This window comes from Coccinella septempunctata, chromosome 2, assembly GCF_907165205.1.
Source record: "Coccinella septempunctata chromosome 2, icCocSept1.1, whole genome shotgun sequence".
NCBI lineage: Eukaryota > Metazoa > Arthropoda > Insecta > Coleoptera > Coccinellidae > Coccinella > Coccinella septempunctata.
In genome coordinates, this window is record NC_058190.1 from 36,885,996 (window position 1) to 36,909,969 (window position 23,974).

The window sequence follows — 23,974 nt, forward strand, 5'->3', positions numbered from 1 at the left end:
GCGTACTGAAGTTATCGTATACAGTTCTAAGTTGGAAACAGTCGGATGAGGTTCGGTGTTACTTTTGCCGCCAAGAAATGGTTATCTATGCAGAAGACGGTAAAATATAATGGCATAACGAGGACGCGTTTCTACCGAAAGCAGGCTAACGCCATCCAGCCGTTGGAAAGCGTTCGGATGAATTTGGCAATGCTGTTCATAACGAATCCTTATCGCAATATCTTTATGCACATGTGTGTTCGTACTTTGGTTTGGACGGGATTTTCCTATGACACTGATTGTGCTCAGCTATTTTTATTCGCTTCAAATATTCTCCAGCGCACACTCGATAAAGTTTGCTGTCATTGATGTTGGAGCTTTGGTATGGACACGGCATCATAGAGAGTACGGTTTGTACTATATGCAGATTATATGTTTTTCACAAAAGGGAGTTTGTTTCACTATCACAATAGCATCTTCAGGTGTTTGTGAAAAACATAATCTGTTTTTCAACAAATACTGTTTGTGTTTCACGTTATAATAGGGTGGTCGGAGAAGATTCCACCAGACGTGCATCTGAGGTGGTAGGTGCGTGAATAAAGGTTTTATGTGACAGTAATAAGCAAAGATTATAGAGACCTAATCTAACCTAACTCTATAATCTTTAGTGATAAGGGCTTCAAATTATATTGTTCTAGATTTTAAGAATAAGCTTGTGTGTTTTGGTATTTTTGAGACATCACAAGCAGTGGGTACCAATAAGTGCTTTCAGATAAGTATAAAAATGGAAGAGGTGTTCTCCATTATACAGTGTTCAAAACTTTATACTTGTTCAGGCCAAATATGGGAATTTATTCACAAAAGAATCACAAGAATAGAAGCATAGCAGTACCTACTACACTACGACTACCCAGGTACTAAAGAAATGAAATTGCTTTAGTTTTTCTATCCTTCTGGCCGTTTTTCTTGGCAAAGATTAGGTTTTAGGGCATTTGACCAAGAGCAGCTTTGAAACACCCCCCTGCATTTCCACATATTTAGTATAACTATATTCTTTTGAACATCAGCAATACATATTTACATCTTAAGTACAAATCCTGTAGTTTGTGCCCTTTTCCTATTGGTGAAAAACTTACTTTGTATTCATTCTCTAATGTTAAGTTTAACCTGCCCCCTTAGTTAGAACTGTGGTTTGCGTTTATAACCCACACGGGAGGAAAGACAAGAAATACACAAACTTCACATCCTCGCTCTGGACAGGCTAGTTTTTCCTGACTGAAATAGGCTATTGAAAAGCCTGAGCCGGATTCAGACTTTCTTTCGCCCAGGGAAAAAGGATCTTCCAGCGTTTTTCCCAGCCAAATCCTTGTGGTGGCTGGCGCATAGATCTACTTTCACAGACATCTGACCGAACTACGTGTAAGCAAAGAGGAATTTTTTGTGACAGTCTGGCAAGTTTTCTACTGCTGCCAAATGCAACTTGGCCAAAATGCAGATCAACTCTCTCTCTCTCTCTAAATTACGAGATCATAATAGCAATAAACTGTAACTTATTTGGGTGTCCGCACACTGGCTTCTGATGCTTTGGTCAGTAAAGCCTTGTTCAGACTAGGCTAATAGTATTAACCTCAATGATATAGTTTTTAGTCAATTAGCGAGTAATTTAGTAACTTAAACAACCGATATTGTCCTATTCCACTAGACAGAAAAAGACTTAAAGGCTATGCTTGGACCGGAACCAGTAACTATTGTTAAGGAAACACAATGAAGATATTAATGGACGAGTTTCTTTCACCGGACCGTCCATTAAATTTTGGATGCAATTATCTAAAACCCATCTGTGCTCCCTTATAGCCTTTCTTCACGAGAAAGTGCAGACTGCAAGCACAACTACATAAAGTTGGTATCGTCGACGAATGCCTACTACTACTGCTACTAGGCATACTTACCTTCTCTAAACCACAGCCCTCTTAACACTTTTTTAAGTGTTTAAGAGGGCTGCGTCTAAACAGTCTCGAGTCAAGACGACTAGGCATCCTTGCGACTGTCCTGCTGCAGACATTCTCTTTTATGAGTTTGGTGGACCCAAACCAGAAACTGACCCAAACTGATGCTAGTAGGAAATATTCACCCATCATATCCCTCAAAAAGATGGATCTGGATATGATGGCAAGCTCATAGAGCTTGTGGGCAACAATAGTCCGACCAATACAAACCCACTGTTACATCCAAATTTGGAGCTGTTTGTATACCAGTAGGGTTCCCAGAAACTTCTATTCAAGAAGTTGCAATCTTAATTCATTACGTTGATCAATATATTCAAACTACTTCAACATGAACAACAATGAAAAATGAGAACAAAATACAATATACTTTTAATTTATTCAAGATGTAAGAATACATATATAGGACAACTTATAGGGTTTTCATCATATAAATTTTTCCACCAGGCGGAACAGGGCAGTTTTTCATTGTGTTTAGGTTGTTATTCAAAGGTGGACTTAAATCTTTGAATAAATTTGAAGGATAACCCCCATAAATAGAAATGGGTGAGCATTCTTTATAACCTAATTTTTTATAAAACCTTTCTTGATCTTTGGTTGACAAGTATATTTCTTTCAAATTCAAATATTTTTTGCAATACTCTTCAGCCATATTCATTATTTTCGTCCCATATCCTTTTCCTCTTAAGTGTTTTTGAATAACTACACCTTCTACAAAACAAGACTCTGGAATGGAAGGGATAACAGATAGTTTCAAGTGCCCTATTAAATGATTATCCTCTAAAAGTATTATATTAGTTGGAAGGGAATCACAAGAGTTTTGAAAACTTCTCATTCGTGCTGTCTCACTACGTTTCCATTCCTCATTCAGTAAATCGCAACATTCTTTTAGGAGATCCGGTCTTCGATGAAGGAGGTCTATGGAGAGTGACATCAGTTCTCTGAAAAAAATACATTTATTTCTATTAATAAAATCTGAATTTTTCTTCCATTGAAGGGACAAAGAATTGAACAATCAAGAATTTAAAGTAGTTAATTTTTTCTTGAACGCTTCCATAAGAAATTGGAAATATAGTTACTAACTCTCAGAAGGCAACAACAAATCTCAAACAGAGCTATCTACTGTAAATAGCTCAGATATCAGAAAAATATTTTTAGCAGCATACACTAAACCTACTATAATAAAGGATAATATATCATAAGAAAAATGTTTGAATTGAAAGCAGGTTTAAAATCCGAGTAGGTTACTGAAAATAACAGAAAAATGTATTAAGTGGATTAGGAAGTCTTCGTTCCTGCTAGTTTACGAAATAATACAATCAGTTACACTGTAATTATTATTCTCGGAGGTTTTATTGATACGCACAGTAAAGTGCCTCATCAAGTAAATTTATAAATTTTTACGCATACTCCCACGCATTCATTCATAAAATTTTTGCAGTTTTTCAATATTTCTGTGAATCATCTATGTAACGAACTGTCAGTCAGGTACTGTCAGTTAATGACATTCGTAGTAATGAACAATGAAACAATTATTGGGATTCCAATAGGAAAATATAATTTCGATTATGTTTTGCTTTGTGTTATGTGTTGAACGTTTCAAAGTTTTATTCCAATCGTCGCAGATGGTATGAATTTTGATTGTTCCACTTGAAGCAAAAGGTAATCCTTTTTCATTTTCCTTCCAGGCTTGTTGATTTAGTGATAGGAATGCTCCAAAATTTGTTATCCATGTCGGGACTAGGAGGTTGTAATCAAGATTGTTCTGGTCGTGGAGAATGTCACAATGGAACTTGTCTCTGTGAAATAAGATTCACAGGAGATATATGTGATGACCCCAATATCCCATATCATGCTGGAATCGGTGGTGTTTTCTTCTTGGTGGCTCTTGTCTGTGCCATCCAACTTATAATGTGCATATTATCAGAGTATCACAGGTTGAAAACTCCAACTTTGTTGAAGGCATGTAGAGTTACAACACAGAAATGCATATATCTGGTTATATGCTTAGCAAGTTTGATTCGTGGGGCCTATTTCATGTCACCGGTAAGTTAATTTTTCTTGTTTCTATAGAAAACATCTTGCAAAATAAATTTGAATCATGGTAAAGTTGAGAATAACAACTTTCACTTCATTCAATATGAATACATACCTAGGTACCTATGTTCTTAACAAATAATAATTTCAAGCATCAAGGCAATATCCAAATATACAAATCTGGCACATCCTATGAAATCTTATCCTATAATGCATTATGACAAAAGTATAATAATTTCCCCAACAAGGAGCAAGATATATAAAACAATATTTGTGTTAATAACTATCAGTGAGAACAATTGAAATGTTTCAAGATAGAGTGAAATATCTTTGGATGTCTGGCAATCACTCTGAATCTTCAAATAATTGATATGCTATAATAATAGCTTTTCTGAAACATCCATAATTTACTGTGGTCATAAAAAACCTGAAGAAATTTTCAGACAAAAAAATGATACTTACTGTGTTATTTATCTCTTGATATAATTCTTGGAATTCATACTCCAAGAACCTTTCACTCAAGTATTCAAACTTCTTGGACTTTAGATTTCAAGTCCAAATAAATCAAATTATTTGTGTCATGCAAAAAAGGTCTATTAGCAAATTTTTTTTATTAGCTAACATACTATTCCTATTTATTGAACAATATCAGGATCAGGCAATGTCAACCTATTTGCAATAAGTGGGCAAGACAAAACTGCTCACAGTGGTAAAATGAACTGAATAAGAATAAAAAAAAATTTAATAAATTCTGCACAATTGTGTGCTGCTCCACTCTCAATGGTTCCACACTATTCACATGTTCTGGAATTTCAAAATTGATACCCATTCCGATATTGCAATCACTTATAATTATTAGACTCTTTATTAGGCTAAATAGGACTTGGTGCCTTCCTTTTGAGTTAAAACCGAAAAAAACATGTCAAAGTCAAGCGTAAATGAAGGAGGTGTTTTTTCGATATAGCGAAATATTATTTTAGCTCTATGCGGCGTTTGAGAGAGCAAATTCGATGTTAAACACATTTCTACGAAGAAAACTCGTGGAATTTACTCCCCGATTTTTTTTCTGGTTGTAAAATTTAAATAACAACTTCAGGGTACCCGTTCCCAGTCCATAGAAGACAAAACGAAATTTGAGCGAGTATCTAATACACAGGTCAGGTCCTTAAAATGCTTTTGGCTCGCACTTACGACAGTCCCAGGTATCATCAAAGAATTATACTGTGTAACACTCAATAAGATTAATATGCTTGAATTTGTCTTTTATTTCAATCAAATAATATTATACAATAATTTCAAAATTATTTTTGAGCAATATTCTTTTCTCGAAATATGCAATATTATACATATTCGACGATGGTGGTCAGTCTAGCGAGGTTGGCATTAGAATATCTTGATTGGGGGTGGCTGTAAAGGACAGGGGTGAGTCACTTAAGGTGCCATTACTTTTCCTACTCCATACTTTCCATACTATTGAAACAATTTTAGAATTTTTCCATACCTCTTATACTTTGGAGAGAAGTTTTCGGAAAACAACCCTGTATAACATCTTGAAAATGTCAGAACAGTTAGAATATTTCAAGCTGCGTATTCTCTTTAGCATTCTGAGATACATGGTTTGAAACTGTTGGTCCAATTTAATGCCTTATTGTAACTTGAAAATTTCTTGTATTGCAGCCACCACATTCATTTGAACTTGATCTGTATTCTCAATGATGATATAGTCATGAATTCTGAAGATATATGTAATTGATTTTCTGCTCATTGATTCCTAGTTACAGTTTTCCACAGTAAATAACTCTCTTGAGAATGAAAAAAGTTATAAATTTTCTTCTGGGTCAGAGACTTCTGTTTAAATCTGACTAATACCAATTCCGAATCCTTCCTTGAGAAAACAATTTTTGAAATTAGAAACTGAATTACATATATGATTTTTACAAGGATAAATTTTTTAACCTCCGTGTTTCGCTATTAAAATAGCTTTTTCAGTTGGGTGAAGGTTATATCTTTTCACGATATAATGCGTGAGTGAGTTTATGCAGAGTAACTGAGAACTAATACCTAAGAAAGGGGCCAATCTCAAGGGCAGATGGCAAGCATGTGCACACCATCTGCAAATTAGACTGGTGCCTTTTTTTTAATATAGGGATGAATGGACACTCATTGATTTAGAATGTTTAAATTTTTATGTATTTTGAGGTCCATGACTCACACTTTATGAGTTATTGAAGTTTGTTGAAGTGCTATCGCAAAGTTTCTATTTTCGTAGGGTAATAATTGATGAATTATCAAATAAAAGTCACAGTTAAAAATATAAATGAACATTCACATGGTAAGCCTTCAATTTCACATCCATCACTGTCCAGACTACCCTACAAAAAGTGTTTGTCATGGAGTACAAAATACATGAAAAAGTTAAATATCGAATTCAATAAGACTAAGCATCATCAAGTTACCTTCAATTTACGAGACATGTTTTCTTAATATATTACAAACGGTAACGACATAAGGAACGTTGTACAAACTTGGACAAATTTTCTTCATGCAATATAAAAATAGAATGAAATTCAGGGTCTTTCATAGGAAAAAATATATGTATTTCCTATTCACACTTATTTGCAAAAATGTTCAAATCTGTTGCTCATAATTTTTACATTTCACATTCGAAGATATAACAACCAGGGAATCAATCATTGAAAGTGAAATTTTCCTCTGCAACATATGGATTGTTATATATGGTCCTTTTTTACTCGACGGAATGGCCCGAAAATGAAAAATAAAATGCACTTTAAAGTCTACCTTAAAGATTTCACTTTCTGCCCAATCCGAAGATTACCTCAGGCAGACAAAAATTTCAGAAATTCTTGATTAGGTTCAGTTAACGTACAAATGAACCAAAAACTTGGGAACATAAAATTTGGTTTGAATTGACTGCAGACACTGAATTATTTGTGCCGTCCTGCAGAGGATTGTTCGAATTCGAGGATCATAAGTGACAGGAAGCATATTATAGTCTCGATTTAATTGAAGCAGTTGCACAACAAAGTTTTCTCGGATTAACATCCTTCATCGAATTAATAACCTGGATAAATATTCTTCGGTGATAACTTCAATCAGAAATTAACATGATCGAACAACACCATCTTATCACAAGAGCAATAATTATGAAAGACATTATTCACTCTGGTCCTTGTTTATCTGCTGTAAGCAATGAAATGAGTTCAATAATACAAACAGTGTAATGTGATATTTTACAGCATTCTGGTTCATTATTCAATTCTTTGCAGGATTCTTTCAAATACAATTGGTCAACGAGTCTACTTTCCTCTTATTATCCTTTGTTGATGTCAAGTGCTTCGTTGATTGTGTGCTTTTGGGCAGAGGTGAGTAGTTTACACGTTTATATCCTCACTGAAAGGTTGAGCGAAAATTTGTTTTCACATTGGCTTCAATGGTCTATTTCACCTCTTAAAATAGCAAAAAAACTTTGATGTCCTTTTTTCTTCGGCGATCATGTAAGGCTAATTTATCATTCTATTGAAAAAGTGTTTCGAGAGATAAATCGCAGGTGAAACTTACAGAACCAAGCAGTTAATGGAATGTTTATATGAAAAATCTGCCCGCACCATAACACACGTTTGAACTCCGTTTTAATTCTACATCCTGTGGGTTTTGACATATCGTAAAGTAAAGAGCTTTTGACCGATTCATCAGATTCATAACCAGGGATGTCGCCCATCCATGTACTGAACGCGCTCATAGCTGCTTGGTTTCCAGAAAAAAGTTATTTTACTATTATAATATTTTCAGAAATACAGATTCCATCATGTTCAAAACTATTTACCACTTATCTTTTAAATAACTCTTTCAAGGTTTACGGAAAAAACACCATCTCTGATAGTTTCTAATTTTTATGCGCTTTTTAAATCTAAGAAACAGATTCCTCAGAAGATGCCTTTCTTAAATGTAGTCAAAAGGATGCCCTAGTGGATAGTCACAATTTTTATAGAAACATTTTAAGCCTAAGATGAATATTTTTTAACATTCATGTTAGGCCTAAAAAAATGACTTCATAAAAATGAACACCACTAAGAAGGATATCTAACAGACAAAAAAAGTTCAGGGCATGCCATTTTGAAGAATGGAGTTATTGAAATTTTCAAGGTAATTTTCGAAACATTGCAGTGTCTATAAGACCAACTGTAGACTGATCCCAAAAACTACAGAAGACTTGAAAACTCCTCGGTAATTCAATAAAAAATAATCATAAATTTATCTCGGACGGTTTTCAAGATATGATCTCTAGTTATTAATAACATAACTACGGAATTTGTCGAAAAAAGTGGCCTATGTCAAAAAGGCACACAGGTAAATTTTAACAGTTGGGGTAGCGAAAGCAGAATTTTATATAGATTCAGAATATGATACAAAAATTGGGTATTCTCATTTGAAAAAGTAGGGTGGTACCGTGATTAACCACATTCGGATCACCCTATAAATTCCAAAATAATTTTAGCTTATGCGCTAAGTAGAGTCGAAGTTTAAATTATTCTCCTAACCCAAAATTTCTGACGTATCGAGCATTTTTGACTCACCCTGTATAGTATCCGGAAGTCTTCATCAAAAATTATTTAACTATTTTCTTCTAGATTTTCCACCTTAAGAACATCCGTTGGGAAAAGCCACAGTTCATTTCGAAATCATTCCTTGGTTTCGTCACTTTCAACATCATCAGCTACGGTCTACTACTTGCAGAGATAGTAACAACGCAGCTCTTCCCACCCCCTGAGAATGATCCTGATTTTTACAGCCATCTCTTTAACGGATGCTACGCCGTTTTATTGTTCATCGTAGTTATTTTCTTCCTCATATATGGTGTTGAAGTTTATTTCAAGGTGAGTTGAAACAATATACATATTTTACTTGAGTTCATTAATACCCAACATTCATTCTTGGAAATATCTCTTGCGTATTAGTGTTTGGGTTAAAAGAGACCCGACCCGACCTATATGTATATGGCCTCATTTAAGCCAAATGATTGTAGGAATTTTGCATAGACGAAACATCGAGGAAGTTAATGACAGGAAATATTTTGTCTCAATGAATGTTAGCTTATTTTGAAATGTGAAGATTTTAATGAGGAACTGGTGAAATTCATAGCATTTTCGGTATAGAGGGTATATATACTGTCTCAAAATTCGAATAAAAATTGCTAGCTATCAAGGGGGACAGAAAATGAACATTTCTTTAACCTTGACCTTGACTTAAGGGTCATTTCAAGGTCAACTTGATTTTTCATATGGAAAGGTAAGTATTTTTTAGTGCAGATTCTCACTCTACATGAAAAGTAGTAACTTTTTTTCATCGGAAGTTTCAAACAAAAGTCACTTCTTTTTTATTGAGAACAAGAATTTGCACTTAAAAATATATCTTCGAAGTCAAGGTCGAAAAATTGACGGGTCCGAGCGAATTTCAAAAATCTTGATTTCCCTACTAGAAAAGATCTCTATTTCCTTTTCATTGTGACACCCTGTGTGTTTTTTTGTGCCGACTGTCGTAAAATGTTTGTCTTTTTTTTTAATCGGCGCCTTTGTCTTTAAATAGTACAAATAACTCCTCACAATTTCCAGACCCAGTCTGTCCCTGGGTCCTAGCCGCTTCTAGCTCAGCGACTGATTAATGAATGTCTGATAGACAATCAGTGAATAATGGCTCATTAATCACAAATGATTTATGAATGTCATAATGTTCAAGGAAAAGGAGAGATTATGATTACTTTATGCATCGTTCGTTTATAAATCATTTTGTTCACGACACTTGCATAACGAGATGATAATCTCTGTTCCCTTGAGCATTACGACATTCATAAAACACTCGTGATTTATGAGCCATTATTCGTTGATGGTCTATCGAACATTCATAAATTACTTGGGATTCATGAGTCGTTATTCACTTCTCTATCAAACTTATTGGTGCCAACCAAGGACAGAGAGGTTGCGGTTATAAGCAACGGAGAACTCGTACGACTAGGAGTGTTTTGTGAGCATAGAGATATTGCTATAAAATTGTGAAATGTCGTCAAGTGGTGTTGTAAAGTTTATGAGTGTTGAAATCGATACAGATGAGATGTCTTGTACACCTCCAGAAATTCAAGAACCAGAAAAAATTTCACCCTTGAATTCGTTACCTGAAGCATCTAAAAAAACTTATTTATGTGTGTATGATTCCTTCGTACAGTGGAAAATGGCAAGAAAAACAGAGTCCTTCTCAGAATCTGTTTTACTAGTATACTTCAAAGAGTTATCCTCAAAATATAAACCTTCAACGTTGTGGACAACCTTTTCAATGCTGAGAAGTACAATCAGTTTGAATCATGGTGTCAACATGGAAAATTACAGCAAATTAAGAGCATTTTTGAAAGGAAAATCTGAAGGTTTTCGGCCAAAGAAAGCAAGTACTTTTTCCGAAGAAAATATAAATGAATTCCTCACCAATGCTTTGGATGAAAAATATCTTGCAACAAAGGTGAGATACTATACAGTGCGAGTTTCTTGGAATAAGTTCAGTAAATCAAATCAAAGTATTTTTTTTTTGTAAATATGTTCGGACAGGTCGATTAGTGTATTAATGTGCCCTAGTTTTAATGTGAGAAAAATGTTATACTGTGTGGCAAGTCTAATTTGCTATTCCGAAAAATTATGGATGACCAAATTGGGACACTTACATTTTCTTGAATCAAAGAGCGCAATTTAAATAACTTATCGACCTATTCAGCATATTTACAATCGGAAAAGTCTCCGATTTACTGAATTTATTCCAAGTCAGAGATTCGCACTGTATACAAATGAAAATAAATATTTGTTTCAGGTGGCACTGATAATGGGTGTAGTGGGTGGTTGCCGTGCCAACGAAATGTATACAATGAAACTCAGTCATTTGAATGATCTTGGTTCAGCTTTTTCAGTGGAAGTGCCGAAGACGAAAACAAAAATTTCCCGTAAATTTACCATCACGGGAAATTTTTATGAAATTTGCAAAAAATATATCAGCCTGCGTCCGCCTGATGTTATCTCTGACGTTTTTTTCTTGAACTTCCAAAATGGGAAATGTACAAAGCAAAGGATCGGTATAAACAAGTTTACCAGAATGGGCAAACAAATAGCCGAGTATTTAAAATTACCCGATCCGGAAAAATTCTCTGGTATCAGTTTCCGTAGATCTTCCTCGAATACATTGGATGCATTCGGGGATACAATGGCTTTGCAGAGGTACGATTGTTGGAAATCTACGGCGGAAGCAGAAAGCTATATTGACGAGTCGCTTGAAAATGAGATGGAAACTGCTAAGAAAATCTCGATTTCTATACAGAGTCCCATATGTAAAAATAACGAAAACATATCTACAACCTCATATTTGAGTAATTCAAAAAACATCAGTTCATGTTCTAATTCAGTGTCTGTGATCAATCTTGAACATTGTGTGAATGCAAATATTACTATTAACGCAAATACAAATGTCACAATTAATATCAATAATTAGTTTTGCCTGTTTTTGCCTGTCTGTTATTTAGGAAATCAGTGTTCTATAAAATGTCAAATCAACTATAGTCCATTTAAGAATGCTTGACATGTCAGGTGGCTATGGAAAATCGAATTTAAGTTGGTAATTGGCGAATCCAAAAATCTAGACGCCCTGAATTACGAAACTACTTTGTCAGTACTGCAAAGTCAAAACAAGAAACAAGTGTTGTTTCTTATGTTTTCTCTTATGTCACGTTCTCCAACAATGTTTTATAATCATTATTTGGAGAAGTTATATTATGACTATTGTCTGGGTTTCTGAATAGAAGTATTGATTCCGAAATAATATTGGAAAAGGTATTTATAACAGTGCTTTCAACTGGCAAGCGTTAATAAAATTTAAGGTCAAGCGATTGTGGAAGTTTTAAAGTTTATATTTAAAATATATATTTTATATATATAAAATATTTTATGATATAGGTATTCCTCGTACTGAAATATCAAGAGACATAAATATGATTAAGCTCATGGAACAAGTTCTACAGATGAAAAAAAGCATTCATTTGAAAGTATGAAAATTATGGAATTGTATTTCTAAATCGTCAATTGGATTTAGCAGAAAACTCTCGCAAAGAAATATCGTTTAACCTAACTCCTGCCAGTTGAAAACACTGGTATAAATGCCTTTTCCAATATTTTTTCGGAAACAATATTTCTATTCAGAAACCCAGACAATAATCCCAATATAACTTCTCCAAATAATAATTATAATACTTTGTTGGACAATATGAGATAAGAAAAAACATAAGAAACAAAACTTGTTTTGACTTTGCAGAACTGACAAAGTAGTTTCGGAATTCAGGGCGCCTAGATTTTTGGATTCGCCATCAGTTAAGATTTTGTGTTGAGGAATTCAGGTTGGTACATATTGTGAATAAACAGTGATCTATGGCCTATTATATGAAGATAATTTGAATTTTGTCCTGGTGTTCCATGTCCTTTTAAACAAATTGTGAACAAATTTGTATCAATTTTAAATGCTGATTAAAATGCTCTGAATTTGAATATTTCTTTCAAATACTTTTCTCGGTTATATTTATATATTCCAGTTCTGTGATTGAAACAGAAATCATGGAAGATCTTTTGTGACCAGATATTAAGCTGCGTCTGAACTTTCAAGTCCTACAGGGATGTCAATCATTCTTGAATGGAAAAATAGAAAGCTGATATTTTAACTCATACTAATCCTCGAACGCAGGACTCGCCAAATTTCAATGGAGTCTCGCGTTTAAGATTACGCAGCATCATATATGTTTCGTTCTCCTTCCATTCATAATAGTTGTCCCTCATACGACTAAAGACGCATACAATATTAATCAAAATTTGATCTCATTTTTGATACCATGACTGAATTAATTTTCGACATCATTTCTAATAACACATTGATAATATTCGGGTCAGCTGTGGCTGTACGATAAAGATATGTGATACGAATTTTCCCCCTGTCTGCACGAACTTCAAATTGATAAACATTCAATGATATTCGATATTCGGGTTGAGTCACATTATATAGGGTTGCCGATTTTGAATTAACCAATATTATCGCCCATCTTCCTGGCAGCTTATCGACTCCTTCCTGTATGAATGTGGTGGGTTTGGACTAAATGAAATTTTCAAGATCTTGACATACTTAATTTTTCAATAGTTTGTGCTAGATGGGTGTGATGAAACATCATAGTTACTATATTTTGTTCATCGGCTGTCATTTATATGAAAATATAGGGTTGGTAAGCTGCCAATTTGATGACTAATTGATGACGAGGCAGCAACTGCCAGATATTGAAGAGATGTATATAGCCTATACTTGATAGAAATCTTTATCTATCTCTTTCCTGATTTTTACCATTGGGTATTTGGAGGTATTACCTTCACCCACCTGAAGATGCGACACGCGTAGTGTCACATTCTAATGAAAACCATGCAATTCAATTTTTAGTTTAATAGTCAGATATGTTTCTTCCTTTGTGAGTGTCACATTTCTTGCTTGTAGAATAATAGGTTCATGTATAGGTCATTATCTATGAGTATTAAACAAAACTGTTGTTGAAGTACATTTTCATTTCACTGCTGTATTTGAAGAGGAATTGCCTCTGGGCAGCAGTGGAGGCTCGTGGTCCTTTGAACAGAGGAGGCAAAAATTTTCATGTAGATTCAAGTATTCTCAATTATATTTTTTCAGTATAACTAAGTGATATTTTTTCTGAAATTAATTCTCTTTGAAAATATTTTGCAAAATATACAGGGTTTGGCGTACGTCTGGAATATAAATAATATTTTTTCAACCGATAATAACTCAAAATAAAAACTTTGATTTCCATCAATTGATTTTCGATTTTCCTCATTTTCTGGAAAGCGAACTGAGTGTTTTCTTTCAACTTCTTAGCTTATCATCCAATTTCCGTTTTTTAAATTGAAACATCTACCATGTATGGGATCGTTGGAAAGCTCACGGAAAATGAATCTCCCACCATCTTTGATTTTTAATTTTGTGGTTATCGGAAGAAACACAGATAGTCTCTGGAAAAAACGCCATAACATCCATAGTTTTTCAACCAATAACTTAAAATTAAGACGCTGAAACACATAAATTGAGTTCTGATTGTACTTAGCCAACGTCTCACGGAAAAACGAACATTGCTATAGTCTTTATTTCCATTTTATTTAGATTACATATATGTATTTTGTTGTTTTTAAACACATTTTTTTATATTTCTTATAATCAGAACTATGTTCGTTAGTAGGGGTGCAGAATATACAATGGGTAAGGTAACAAAGAAGATAAGTAAAAATAACTTCAACATTTGTGACAAAACGTTGTTTATCTAATGAATGAGTCATTGAGTGTGCCCAAATGGCATTCACGAGTTAGACCTGCTAGTGAGTGAGAAGTAAATTATCTAGATGTATTGCTCGGCATTTTACAACAAAACACATGATCTGCTCAAAAAAATGGCTGCTGCAGGACAAAAAAACACAGATTTAACTTGAAATGAAAGAAACAAACGTTTTAGTCCAGTCAATTTATTTAAATTTATTCTCTATCAATTCTGCTTTGATTGCTTGTATCCGTTTTTCTCTCTCATCAACTTGGAGAGCACATTTAAATGCTTTTTATGGGTAATATTGAGGATGATGAAATAATAATAACTTTATCTACTCCTATTAAACTATATATTCATTATTCAACTGCTTTTGAGCAATTAATAGTATTTGTAAACTAACAACGTGAGTTATAATAACTCACTACTATAACTCACTATAATATATCGGAAAAGATTCTTGGAATTATTTACGAACCGAATATCAGGGTGGCTCTCTGCTTCTTCTACAAGCCGATTGGCCGAAAGGGAACAGTCCATTATTGTTATTGAGGGGAGGAATGTCACTTGAATAATTTTGACGTTTCGAATTTAAGTTGATACCTAATTATTGTGAATATTTTGCTGGAAAGAATTAATTCAAATAATGAAGATGGAGTATTATGTGCACCTCCAAAAATAAGACAAGCTGCTAATGTTGCCATACAATTTATTGCCCGAAAATTTGAACTAAAATTTTTATATGTTATAGGTAAGTATTGAGATTTGTCAATAGAGTTCTTTCTCTGTACTTGTATCTCAGTATTTATTATTAAAGTCGTAGATAAAGTATAGTATTCAACTTGCGGTAATGGTCATAACTCACTTGATGAATTACAGCACTCGCCTACGGCTCGCGCTGCAAACTTCATCTGCGTGAGTTATGACCTACATTACCGCACGTTAAATAATATACTATTATTTCACGGTATTTAAACATATCCGTAAAAGAAGCAGTATCAAGATGGCAAGAATCCTATGAAATTTGAAATACATAATAGCGAGGTTTCCTGCTTCCATAATTCTACGGTACGGTACGAAAAAAAGAAAAAAGTACGGAAAAATAATAGTGAACAACGGTTTGTTTGTCATGCAGCGGCTTTGAAACAGCTGATGGTGACAGATCGTTGGACTATGCTTAGTAGAGTGACGTAGCGTGTGGCAATACCCGAGTTACCCCGAGCACTTCCGATCTCCTATTGCGTCCCCCTTCTATATGTTCTTGATGCCTGATGGTGGTGAGCACAGTTGACAAGAAAGGCAAACAATGACAGAAAATGTCATTGCTTTCAAGAAGACATATAGAATTCTATATTTTCTTGATCGGTGTAAATTTCACAAAAATTCGATACTATTTGTAAGTTTATTTTCCAACTGATATTTGAGTCAAATCTTTCACGTGGTGGATAACTAATGAAAAACGGTTCCAACGAATGATTTTCAACTAGATTTGGTTTAAGGAAAACTGCCATCATCGGTTATCCTTTTCATCTTGAAAATCGGAGAGATTCAGCAATTGGTCTTTTCTCTTTCTAGGTACGCGGAGGTTTCATCAGCGAGCCTCTCCACTTGGCGGGAAGACACGAGAACGAACCACTACGGGCATATCACGAGTCACACCTACGACCACCGGTTAACGCATCGCAACTCAACCAATCCCGCATCGGTCTCTTGAGTCAAGCGTTCATGCTGATCATCATAGTCGGCTTTCTGTTCTCCGAGACGCTGTCCGAATTCTGGAAGACGAAGGTGCCGATCAACTCCAGGAACTGGCACGATGTCGTGTTTCGCACTGTAGAAATAGGCGTGGCAGTTTGGTTTCCGGCTGTGTTGTGGAACTGCATGCATCCAGGCGAGCTATGGATTCTGAATCCGCAGAAGTTACTTGTGAAAGTCGACGATCAGGTAAGCAACTACCATCTCGTCATTTGATGTTATCCTTTCAGTGAAATAACTTTTTTTTTTAATTCACAAGTGAAATAAAATAACATGAGCATGAGAGAATGTTGCTACGAATTGAATAATGCCCTAGCAACAATCAATCGAAGCGATACCTTTCATGTCATTTCTTAAATTAGATAATTCTCTGAAATGTGTTATCATTTGGATCCTTATCAAAATGGAATAAAATTTTATATACAACACGTGAGTTATAAATGTTTTTTTTTTTCGAAGAAATAAACCTACTCGCCCTTCGGGCTTGTAGATAAAACTTTCTCCTCATGAATAAACATTCATTTAACTCACTTTTTGTATAAATTACTAGAATACGATCAAAAAAATCTTTATACATGATTTTGGATTTCAAGGGGAATTGCGTTGCATTGCGGCCCCGTTAAAGGTGACAAAGCTGTTCTAGCCGATTCGTGGTATACAGCTCGCACTAAAGTTCTAATAAACCCCAGTGTCTGGGATGGCTTCAAGGAGGTTACTTTCTCTCGTTTCTCACCTCCCCACAGAATCTGAACTCATTCTAATTAGGTGCTTCCTAAGAGATCTCGTAGTGTTGAAATGCCAAATAAACTTCCGATTGCAAATATTTACGTATCTTTGTACTCAACACGCTTCAAACTACATACCAAATTTCAACTCCCAACTCCCGTATATTGGGACAAAAAACGCTATCTAATTGCTATATCGATAGTTTTCACCCCTTCTATGATTTGATGCTGAGTATTCTCTGGCAAGAGCTACTGCCGAGACACCCCAAGGGGTAGTATTATTTTTCCTTCTATGTAGCCACGTAGCTACCTCTCTCTCTCTCTCTCTCTCTCTCTCTCTCTCTCTCACACACACCACACACACACACACACATCTATTCATCTTGTGGTGATAGGTTGGCCCATGAGACTATTCTAAGATTATCCAGGAAATGTATTGGTAATGAAAGAATTCGGAATCAAACCAAATACATCCCATCAGGGATTCTTCGCAGTGACTAGATGGTAAAAAAAAACAGTATCGAGGAAACATTCACTACGAACGATGCTAAGTTGAAAATGAGATTGAAAATGGGAACCCACCTTCAAAACTTATAAAACCACGACGGGACTGGCGCTGGAGTATTCGGACCTGATAGCAAAAGGTCACAATCTCTAGGCTCCTTTCTGGCAGAAGTATTTGCAATCGAAAGATGCACGGAAATTAACCTAAGAGGAAACTACCGTCCTTTTTTCATTAATTACATCGAGAATATTTTACTCTCGATGTCAAAAAATCGAATTCCAAGTATACCTAATGAAGAGAAAGAGAGAGAGAGAGAAAATTTATTGCTATAGCAAATGGCTAACGACTTGCGTCTTACTGCCAGTATTATGTACATTTCATTGTATATTACAATTCATTCTGAACCTTAATACAATTATACACTGTTTAGTAAAAAAAAAAAATTCACATATTATATACATATAAACTACAGCCGACGATGGCTGTCATTTGAAATCTTTAATTGTCTCTATCAGAGTTTTGATTGGATATTTTCTGTTGTGTTCCTGTTGGGGACTCTGTAGAACAACTGGATGGAGTATTCTAAGGTTGTTGGGATTTTTTACAAATTTCATTCCTAAGGCCTGAAATCTGTCGAGAATGGGTTCGATCTTCATTTTTTCATAAAGTAAGGCGTTAGGTGGGTTGTGTAGTGGGTTCTCTGGGTGACGTATTTTACTCAGTGTTCTAAGACGTTCGGTATATTCAATAATTTTCAATTATTTATATACTTGGTCATAAAAAATGAAAACACTATTCTCAAAGTCATACTCAGAATGGTGTGACATTAATAAGTAGAACATTTTTGCATTTTATCAAGTGGTTTATGCCACAGTACGGCATATACTATCTCCTTCTCAATTTATTTTTTCAAGAATGAAGTATTCGGTTCTAGATTCTTTGATAATTCCTCACATTTTACATGGGTTATCAAAGTCACCCCTTGAGTTCAAGATTTAAAATTAAACTTCATCGGACTTTCCTTGTAAAAGCGAAAAAGCTCTGATTGGTATTAAAAAACCACAGGTAATAAATGGTTACCTTTTCGACTAACCATGGCGCGGATGTCAACGATTAGAATTGGGGAAATTCAAATTGTTTCTAGAAAATTGACATCAGGTAACTTGTAGGAGTGAGGAAGTAACCTCCCAGATACTGGAGTTCTTTACAACTATGGAATTTGACACAATAGAATAATAAATAATAGATCTTAAGATCGAAGTGCAGCCCCCTTAAAATTCACAATCTGTAAGTCATTTTGGAGATTTCTTCACATGATTGAAAAAATTGATCAGACACAAATGGGTCTTGATATACTTAATCTTTTCAGTCGAAAGATGACAATTTCACCCAAGGCAAAGAAACATCTGAAATCGATGGAAAGTTCATCAACAAACGAGAGTGCTGGATTTGTTATGACAATGACAAACCAGATCCCCTTATTCAACCCTGTGCTTGTACAGGAGACGTTTCAAGTGTTCACCATGATTGTCTCAGAAGATGGCTTGTGGAAAGTTCTGCTTGCAATCAGGTAACTACCAGTTTTTCAATCTATGAAATTTGACTTATCTCAGTGTTCATTTCAAAACCTCGAAATGGTCTTGATCAGTGGAAATGATAAGAAAATTCAACCCGCAAGGTAATAAAATAAAATAATCGTTTCAGGAATCACTCCGTTGCAAAGTTTGTAACTACCCGTACGAGGTAGCAAGTACCTCGAAGTTGGACTGGGAAAGGGGGTTCACCCCTCAGCATTGGGGATGCACCGCTGTTATTGTCACTTGTTTGTGTCTGGTAGTTGCAGGTGCATGGATCACAATTCAATTGTACGATAATTCTTACATCAGGATGATGAGTGCCAGTTTCGCCCTCTTGGTGGTCTATATATGCATAAGGTAGGTTCATACATGGTTTTCATCTAATTCAGGGGTTCCCAAAGTGTGCGAGGTAGAGGGTAAAAAGGACGCTGTGAGGCCCTCGTTACACCATTTTCTAGCATCATTGTACGCTATTTCATTCCGCTAGAACGCCAATACAAACTACGAAACTTGTAGGGCACCGTGAACTGAAAAAGTATGAGAACTCCTGATCTAGTAAGAGGAACTTGTGATCCACAGTAAAAGGTTTTGCGAATTGGAAATCTTTAAAAATTATCACACAATATAAGATGCACTTTTCAAGTTAAACCCACGATTAACCTGAAAATTGTACATTTTGACAACTTCAAACGTTATTTTTATCCCTTATTTGCATCGCTAAGGGAGAGCGCCTACCAAAGTAGAGTAGCACTGATATGGCACATACATGACAAAGGCGATGAAAAATAATAACCGAAACTTCACTCAGATGTGCGATATCTCAAAATTTTGAATCGCTTTTGTCATGTATGTGCCATGTCCGTGCTACGCTACGCGCTCTCCCTTAAATAAAGTTGGTGACACTTTTGAAAAGCTTTGATCCTGGATAAGTTTCCCAAAAAAAAAAGCGATGATCTTTCCAACGGTTTTCTCAAATTTCAATTCAATGTGCAAGAAGTTATAACTATATATTTCGAAATGTTCGAAAACAACACAAAAATCTGGAAGGGGAAAAAGGATTTATAGCGGACCAGGAAAATTCATATAAGACAAACACTATCCGAAAACCGTTCATATCTCGATTTATCCCGATATCTCGAAGTCGCATGTGATTTTGAGCTAGTGGAATCCTTATCAAAAGTCGTCGAGAATGTAGATTACCGTCCGAAGCCTTCGACGAACTGTTTCAATCGAAACCAAAACACCAGTAGCTGCTGTTGCATGGTTCGACAAGACTACATGAAGGTTCAGTCAGAAACCGATCTTGTGTGTGAGTCGTAGAGCTTGGGCTTCCACTTCTCGGTCTTCGTTCACGTTTCCAGTATTTCGATATCGTTACTTCAATAACTTGAAAGAAATTCGCAACATCTCTGTGATTACGTCCAGCCTCGTTCATACCCTCAGCCTTATTGGCTTCGTCCGCATTCGTATAGGCATTATTGCAAAAAAAATTCCATATAATTAACTTTTGACAAGCGGTTTATTGTAGTTCTTCGATTTCATACTGAAAAGTTATATTTCTAGATCACTGGGACAAAACACACTGAGTGCTTATCAACGTGCTAAAGTGGCTTCTATCAGTATTCATAATCACGTCAGTACAATTAGTGAAAATGTGAATGCAGATGGAAATAATCACATTCAAACGGCTCTTTAATCTCTGGAAGCCAATTTCTTCAGTTGGAACACAGTCGACTTGTGATATAATTGAGTTTTAACTTTTATATGAACTAAGTACCACATTATGTAAGGATCGTTAAGTTAGATTTTACAGAGTATGTGTTTGCTTGCACTTCCAAAATATCCAACGTCCAAGACATTTATCAAGTACAAACCGAAGTACATACAATCATCTTTCTTAACCCTTCAATCCACTCCTTTCTCTTTTTCGTTGTTGGATTTTGGAAATTTGTTCATATATTTAATGAATTGAACTGATGATATTTTTTGAAACTAATCTTACACTGCCTTCTATAATGAGCATGGAAGAACTTGTGTAGTAAGAATGAAAAAAAATTACATGTATTAAAATGCACCTGGAAAATTCCATTACATTAATTTATCATTTCAAGTGCATCACTTTCCAATTATTAATACGACGGTATAAAGCGAGAAGAGATGAGTAAATATTTTTGAATTCTAAAATGGCCTAATGAGAAATTGAAATAGAGAAAAATAAGTCATTCTGCGCTCTACGTATTAAACTTCCTTTTTATGATCATGAAAGTCAGTATTACACCATCACAATAAAATAATTTGTTTAATATTGTTTTCCCAGTTCACTCTATATAAAAACACTATATTCATTGTCTTAGGAAAACGCTCATATTATCATTCTAAATCTTACACATACGCTAGTTTTAGGTAATTGGAGAGTTATTAGAAAAAACAATTTAATATATATTAAATAAATCATCTGTTTATGATGATTATGGTACTTCAAAATATTCAATAAATGATTTAATTGTATTTGAATTTTCAATATTGAGAAGATGTATTGTTAGCGATGTACATTTCTTGTCAATTTAAATTGTGACAAAGCTTTGGAGTTTTTGTCGGATTCAAATTAATGCAAAAAATTCAGCCGGTGCTAAAATATTTATGTAAGTTTTCGAAAAATAAGAATTGAGTTCTTCATTTTTATTCGAGTGCTACTTCTCAATCAGGTTTGTAAGATTTGAAAATTTTCTGATTGTTATCTTCCAATTATCAAAAAATTCTAATAAATGCTCAACAACGTAGGCATATTAGAATATAAAGTATGCAGATACCACTGCTCATTTATATAAAGAGCCCAAATGAAAGGTTGTGGAATATAATTTCATAGGATGATTTATATATATTATTTTTGGGATATTTGAGAAGATGTTTGATTTTATTTTAACGTATCTCAAATCTGTGCAATTCAAAATAATTTCTTAATGGAAAAGCTCTATTTGAACTGTCTCCTTATTTGAAAAGAAGGACATCATTGCTGGCGCTTCTTTGCGGTGTTATAACCACACAATTGTGATCTTATTTACCTTTTGTATTTCAAATTTCAACAAACTATCGACATTTGGAGAAATATCGTTAATTTTATTTCAGTGGATATAAATTCCAACAAAAACAATGAGCAGCCCAGTTCCTATCTATTGTCTTAAAATTTAAAAATTGTTTAAAAGGAAATCTATAAATGTACTTGCCAATTAAAATGATTATGAGCGTATGAAATGGAGCTCCTGATTGATATAATTCGGAATTTATTAATGTTCATGCATTCTTTTCAATTTAAAGCTTTAATTTTAATTAGATTATAAAGATTTATTTCTAGTAGGTATTGTAGAATATAGTTTTTTTTTGTTATTTATTTTATGTGAATATATTTTTTTCTTAGAATAGATTACTTAATTTCCTCATAAGGGAACACGGGAGGGTTTGGACAGTGGAAGAATGTTTTCATAGGTGTCATCTCAAGTGAAGGAAAACAAGAGAAATTTGGTTGAAAGCAAAAATTTCTCAACATTTGTTAAGACGGGAACACAGCAGTTCGTCAACTCATTTATGAATTATCTTGACTTTTTGCTTCGTGTTTCTATTAATTACAAGAACAAGGTAAGCTTCAAAAATTTCTGGTAGGTTAAAATACTTGCAGATCCTAGAAACAGTAAAAGGAGGTGATACTAACTTATAAGTTACAAAAAAGTTGATCTGACGATTATAGATGATGGTACTGCAGAAGATGCTAGTCTTTTTCAGATGATGAAGGGTGAGAGATATTTCATCGAAGAGTGAATAGGTTTCAATATTTCCTCATAAATAATAAACCCATATTTTCTCAAATAAGTGCGTGCAGGAGATTTGAAAGAATGTAAGTCCAAACCCTCCCTTACTCAATCAATTTGATTCTTCATTTTCATATCTTAGAGGAAAGTGACCGAATATATGATCGATCTATATTAACTTTTTGAATAACGGAAAATAGACAATTTTTGATCCATACTTATTCAGGACCTTAATCAATTCAACTTTATCAGAAAAATAGATAAATCTAAATAAATAGATAATCAGAAACATCACACAGTCACAAGGAATGTGATAAAGTAGATGAAGTAACAAATGGTTCAAAATGTTATTTCAAATCAAATCGAGATATTTATACCTATATGAACCTATATATGAAGAGATGCAACTTTCAGTAGATTCTCGAAACAATTAGGTTTTGGAGAGGAAACTGTCGTATTTGATAAAAATAATTAATTTCCCAAGATGTGATTAATTGTTCTGACTCATCATAGTAGAACTTCAGTGTTGAAAATTACAGATATGTTTTGGAAATGAATTCCCCCATTTGGATTTAGACTACTCAATAACAATTTACACGATTTATGTTGAGAAGAAAGTAAAAACTGGATAAAGCTTTGATTATCCCATTTGCATGAAAATGTGTATTTTCATCGTACCTATATAATCAGCTCTTGACGACTTATGATAGTGAAAAACAGAATTAAATGAACTAAAATTAACTTGACCAAATTGTCACGCAAGTAATCTATAGTGAGGTGTGAATGAGTTATACATGTTGTGATTACTATCATAAATTCAGTGAAAATGGCAAATTTGAAATGTTCTGATTTTTTCTCCAATGTTTGCAGTTACAACAATTCACATCATAAACCTATTAAACCCATATGTGTTTAATATGTTCATATTCATAGATGAATATGACGATTACTCGTGATATCATTTGAAGAAGCTGTAGAGGTTATGAAAATTTAAAAACAGTTCTTCTGAGGACTTACGTTTTCATATTTGGTTGTTTTCCTCTATTAGCATTGTACTTGTGTTCACGGAATGTTACATTTTTTGTTTATTTCAGGACTCGTTGAAGTATGATATTTCAATCAGAAATATTTGTTCTGATTGAAAAATCGTATTTTATTAGTTTATAGTATATCAAAGACCTATTCTGTATA

The 23,974-nt window shown here is 34.3% G+C and overlaps 2 protein-coding genes across 5 annotated transcripts; one reads left to right on the forward strand and one right to left on the reverse strand.

Annotated features, from left to right (window-relative positions):
- Window positions 1-2,337: 2,337 nt before the first annotated feature.
- On the reverse strand, window positions 2,338-3,459 carry LOC123306636 (N-alpha-acetyltransferase 80). Of its 4 annotated transcripts, none has more exons than XM_044888732.1 (2): window positions 3,349-3,459; window positions 2,338-2,923 (listed from the first exon to the last, which is right to left on the reverse strand). In XM_044888732.1, the coding sequence occupies exon 2, from the start codon at window positions 2,914-2,916 to the stop codon at window positions 2,395-2,397; it is 522 nt and encodes a 173-aa protein (XP_044744667.1). In that variant the 5' UTR covers window positions 2,917-2,923; window positions 3,349-3,459; the 3' UTR covers window positions 2,338-2,394. The 4 variants fall into 4 exon arrangements, with proteins under 4 accessions (XP_044744667.1, XP_044744668.1, XP_044744665.1 ...); XM_044888733.1 differs by having other exon boundaries at window positions 3,310-3,437; XM_044888730.1 differs by having other exon boundaries at window positions 3,290-3,427.
- A 1-nt stretch (window position 3,460) lies between these two features.
- On the forward strand, window positions 3,461-22,397 carry LOC123306635. Its single transcript, XM_044888728.1, has 8 exons — window positions 3,461-3,610; window positions 3,671-4,028; window positions 7,307-7,402; window positions 8,669-8,914; window positions 15,994-16,362; window positions 18,773-18,973; window positions 19,108-19,337; window positions 20,544-22,397. The coding sequence occupies exons 2-8, from the start codon at window positions 3,693-3,695 to the stop codon at window positions 20,674-20,676; spliced, it is 1,611 nt and encodes a 536-aa protein (XP_044744663.1). The 5' UTR covers window positions 3,461-3,610; window positions 3,671-3,692; the 3' UTR covers window positions 20,677-22,397.
- Window positions 22,398-23,974: the final 1,577 nt, after the last annotated feature.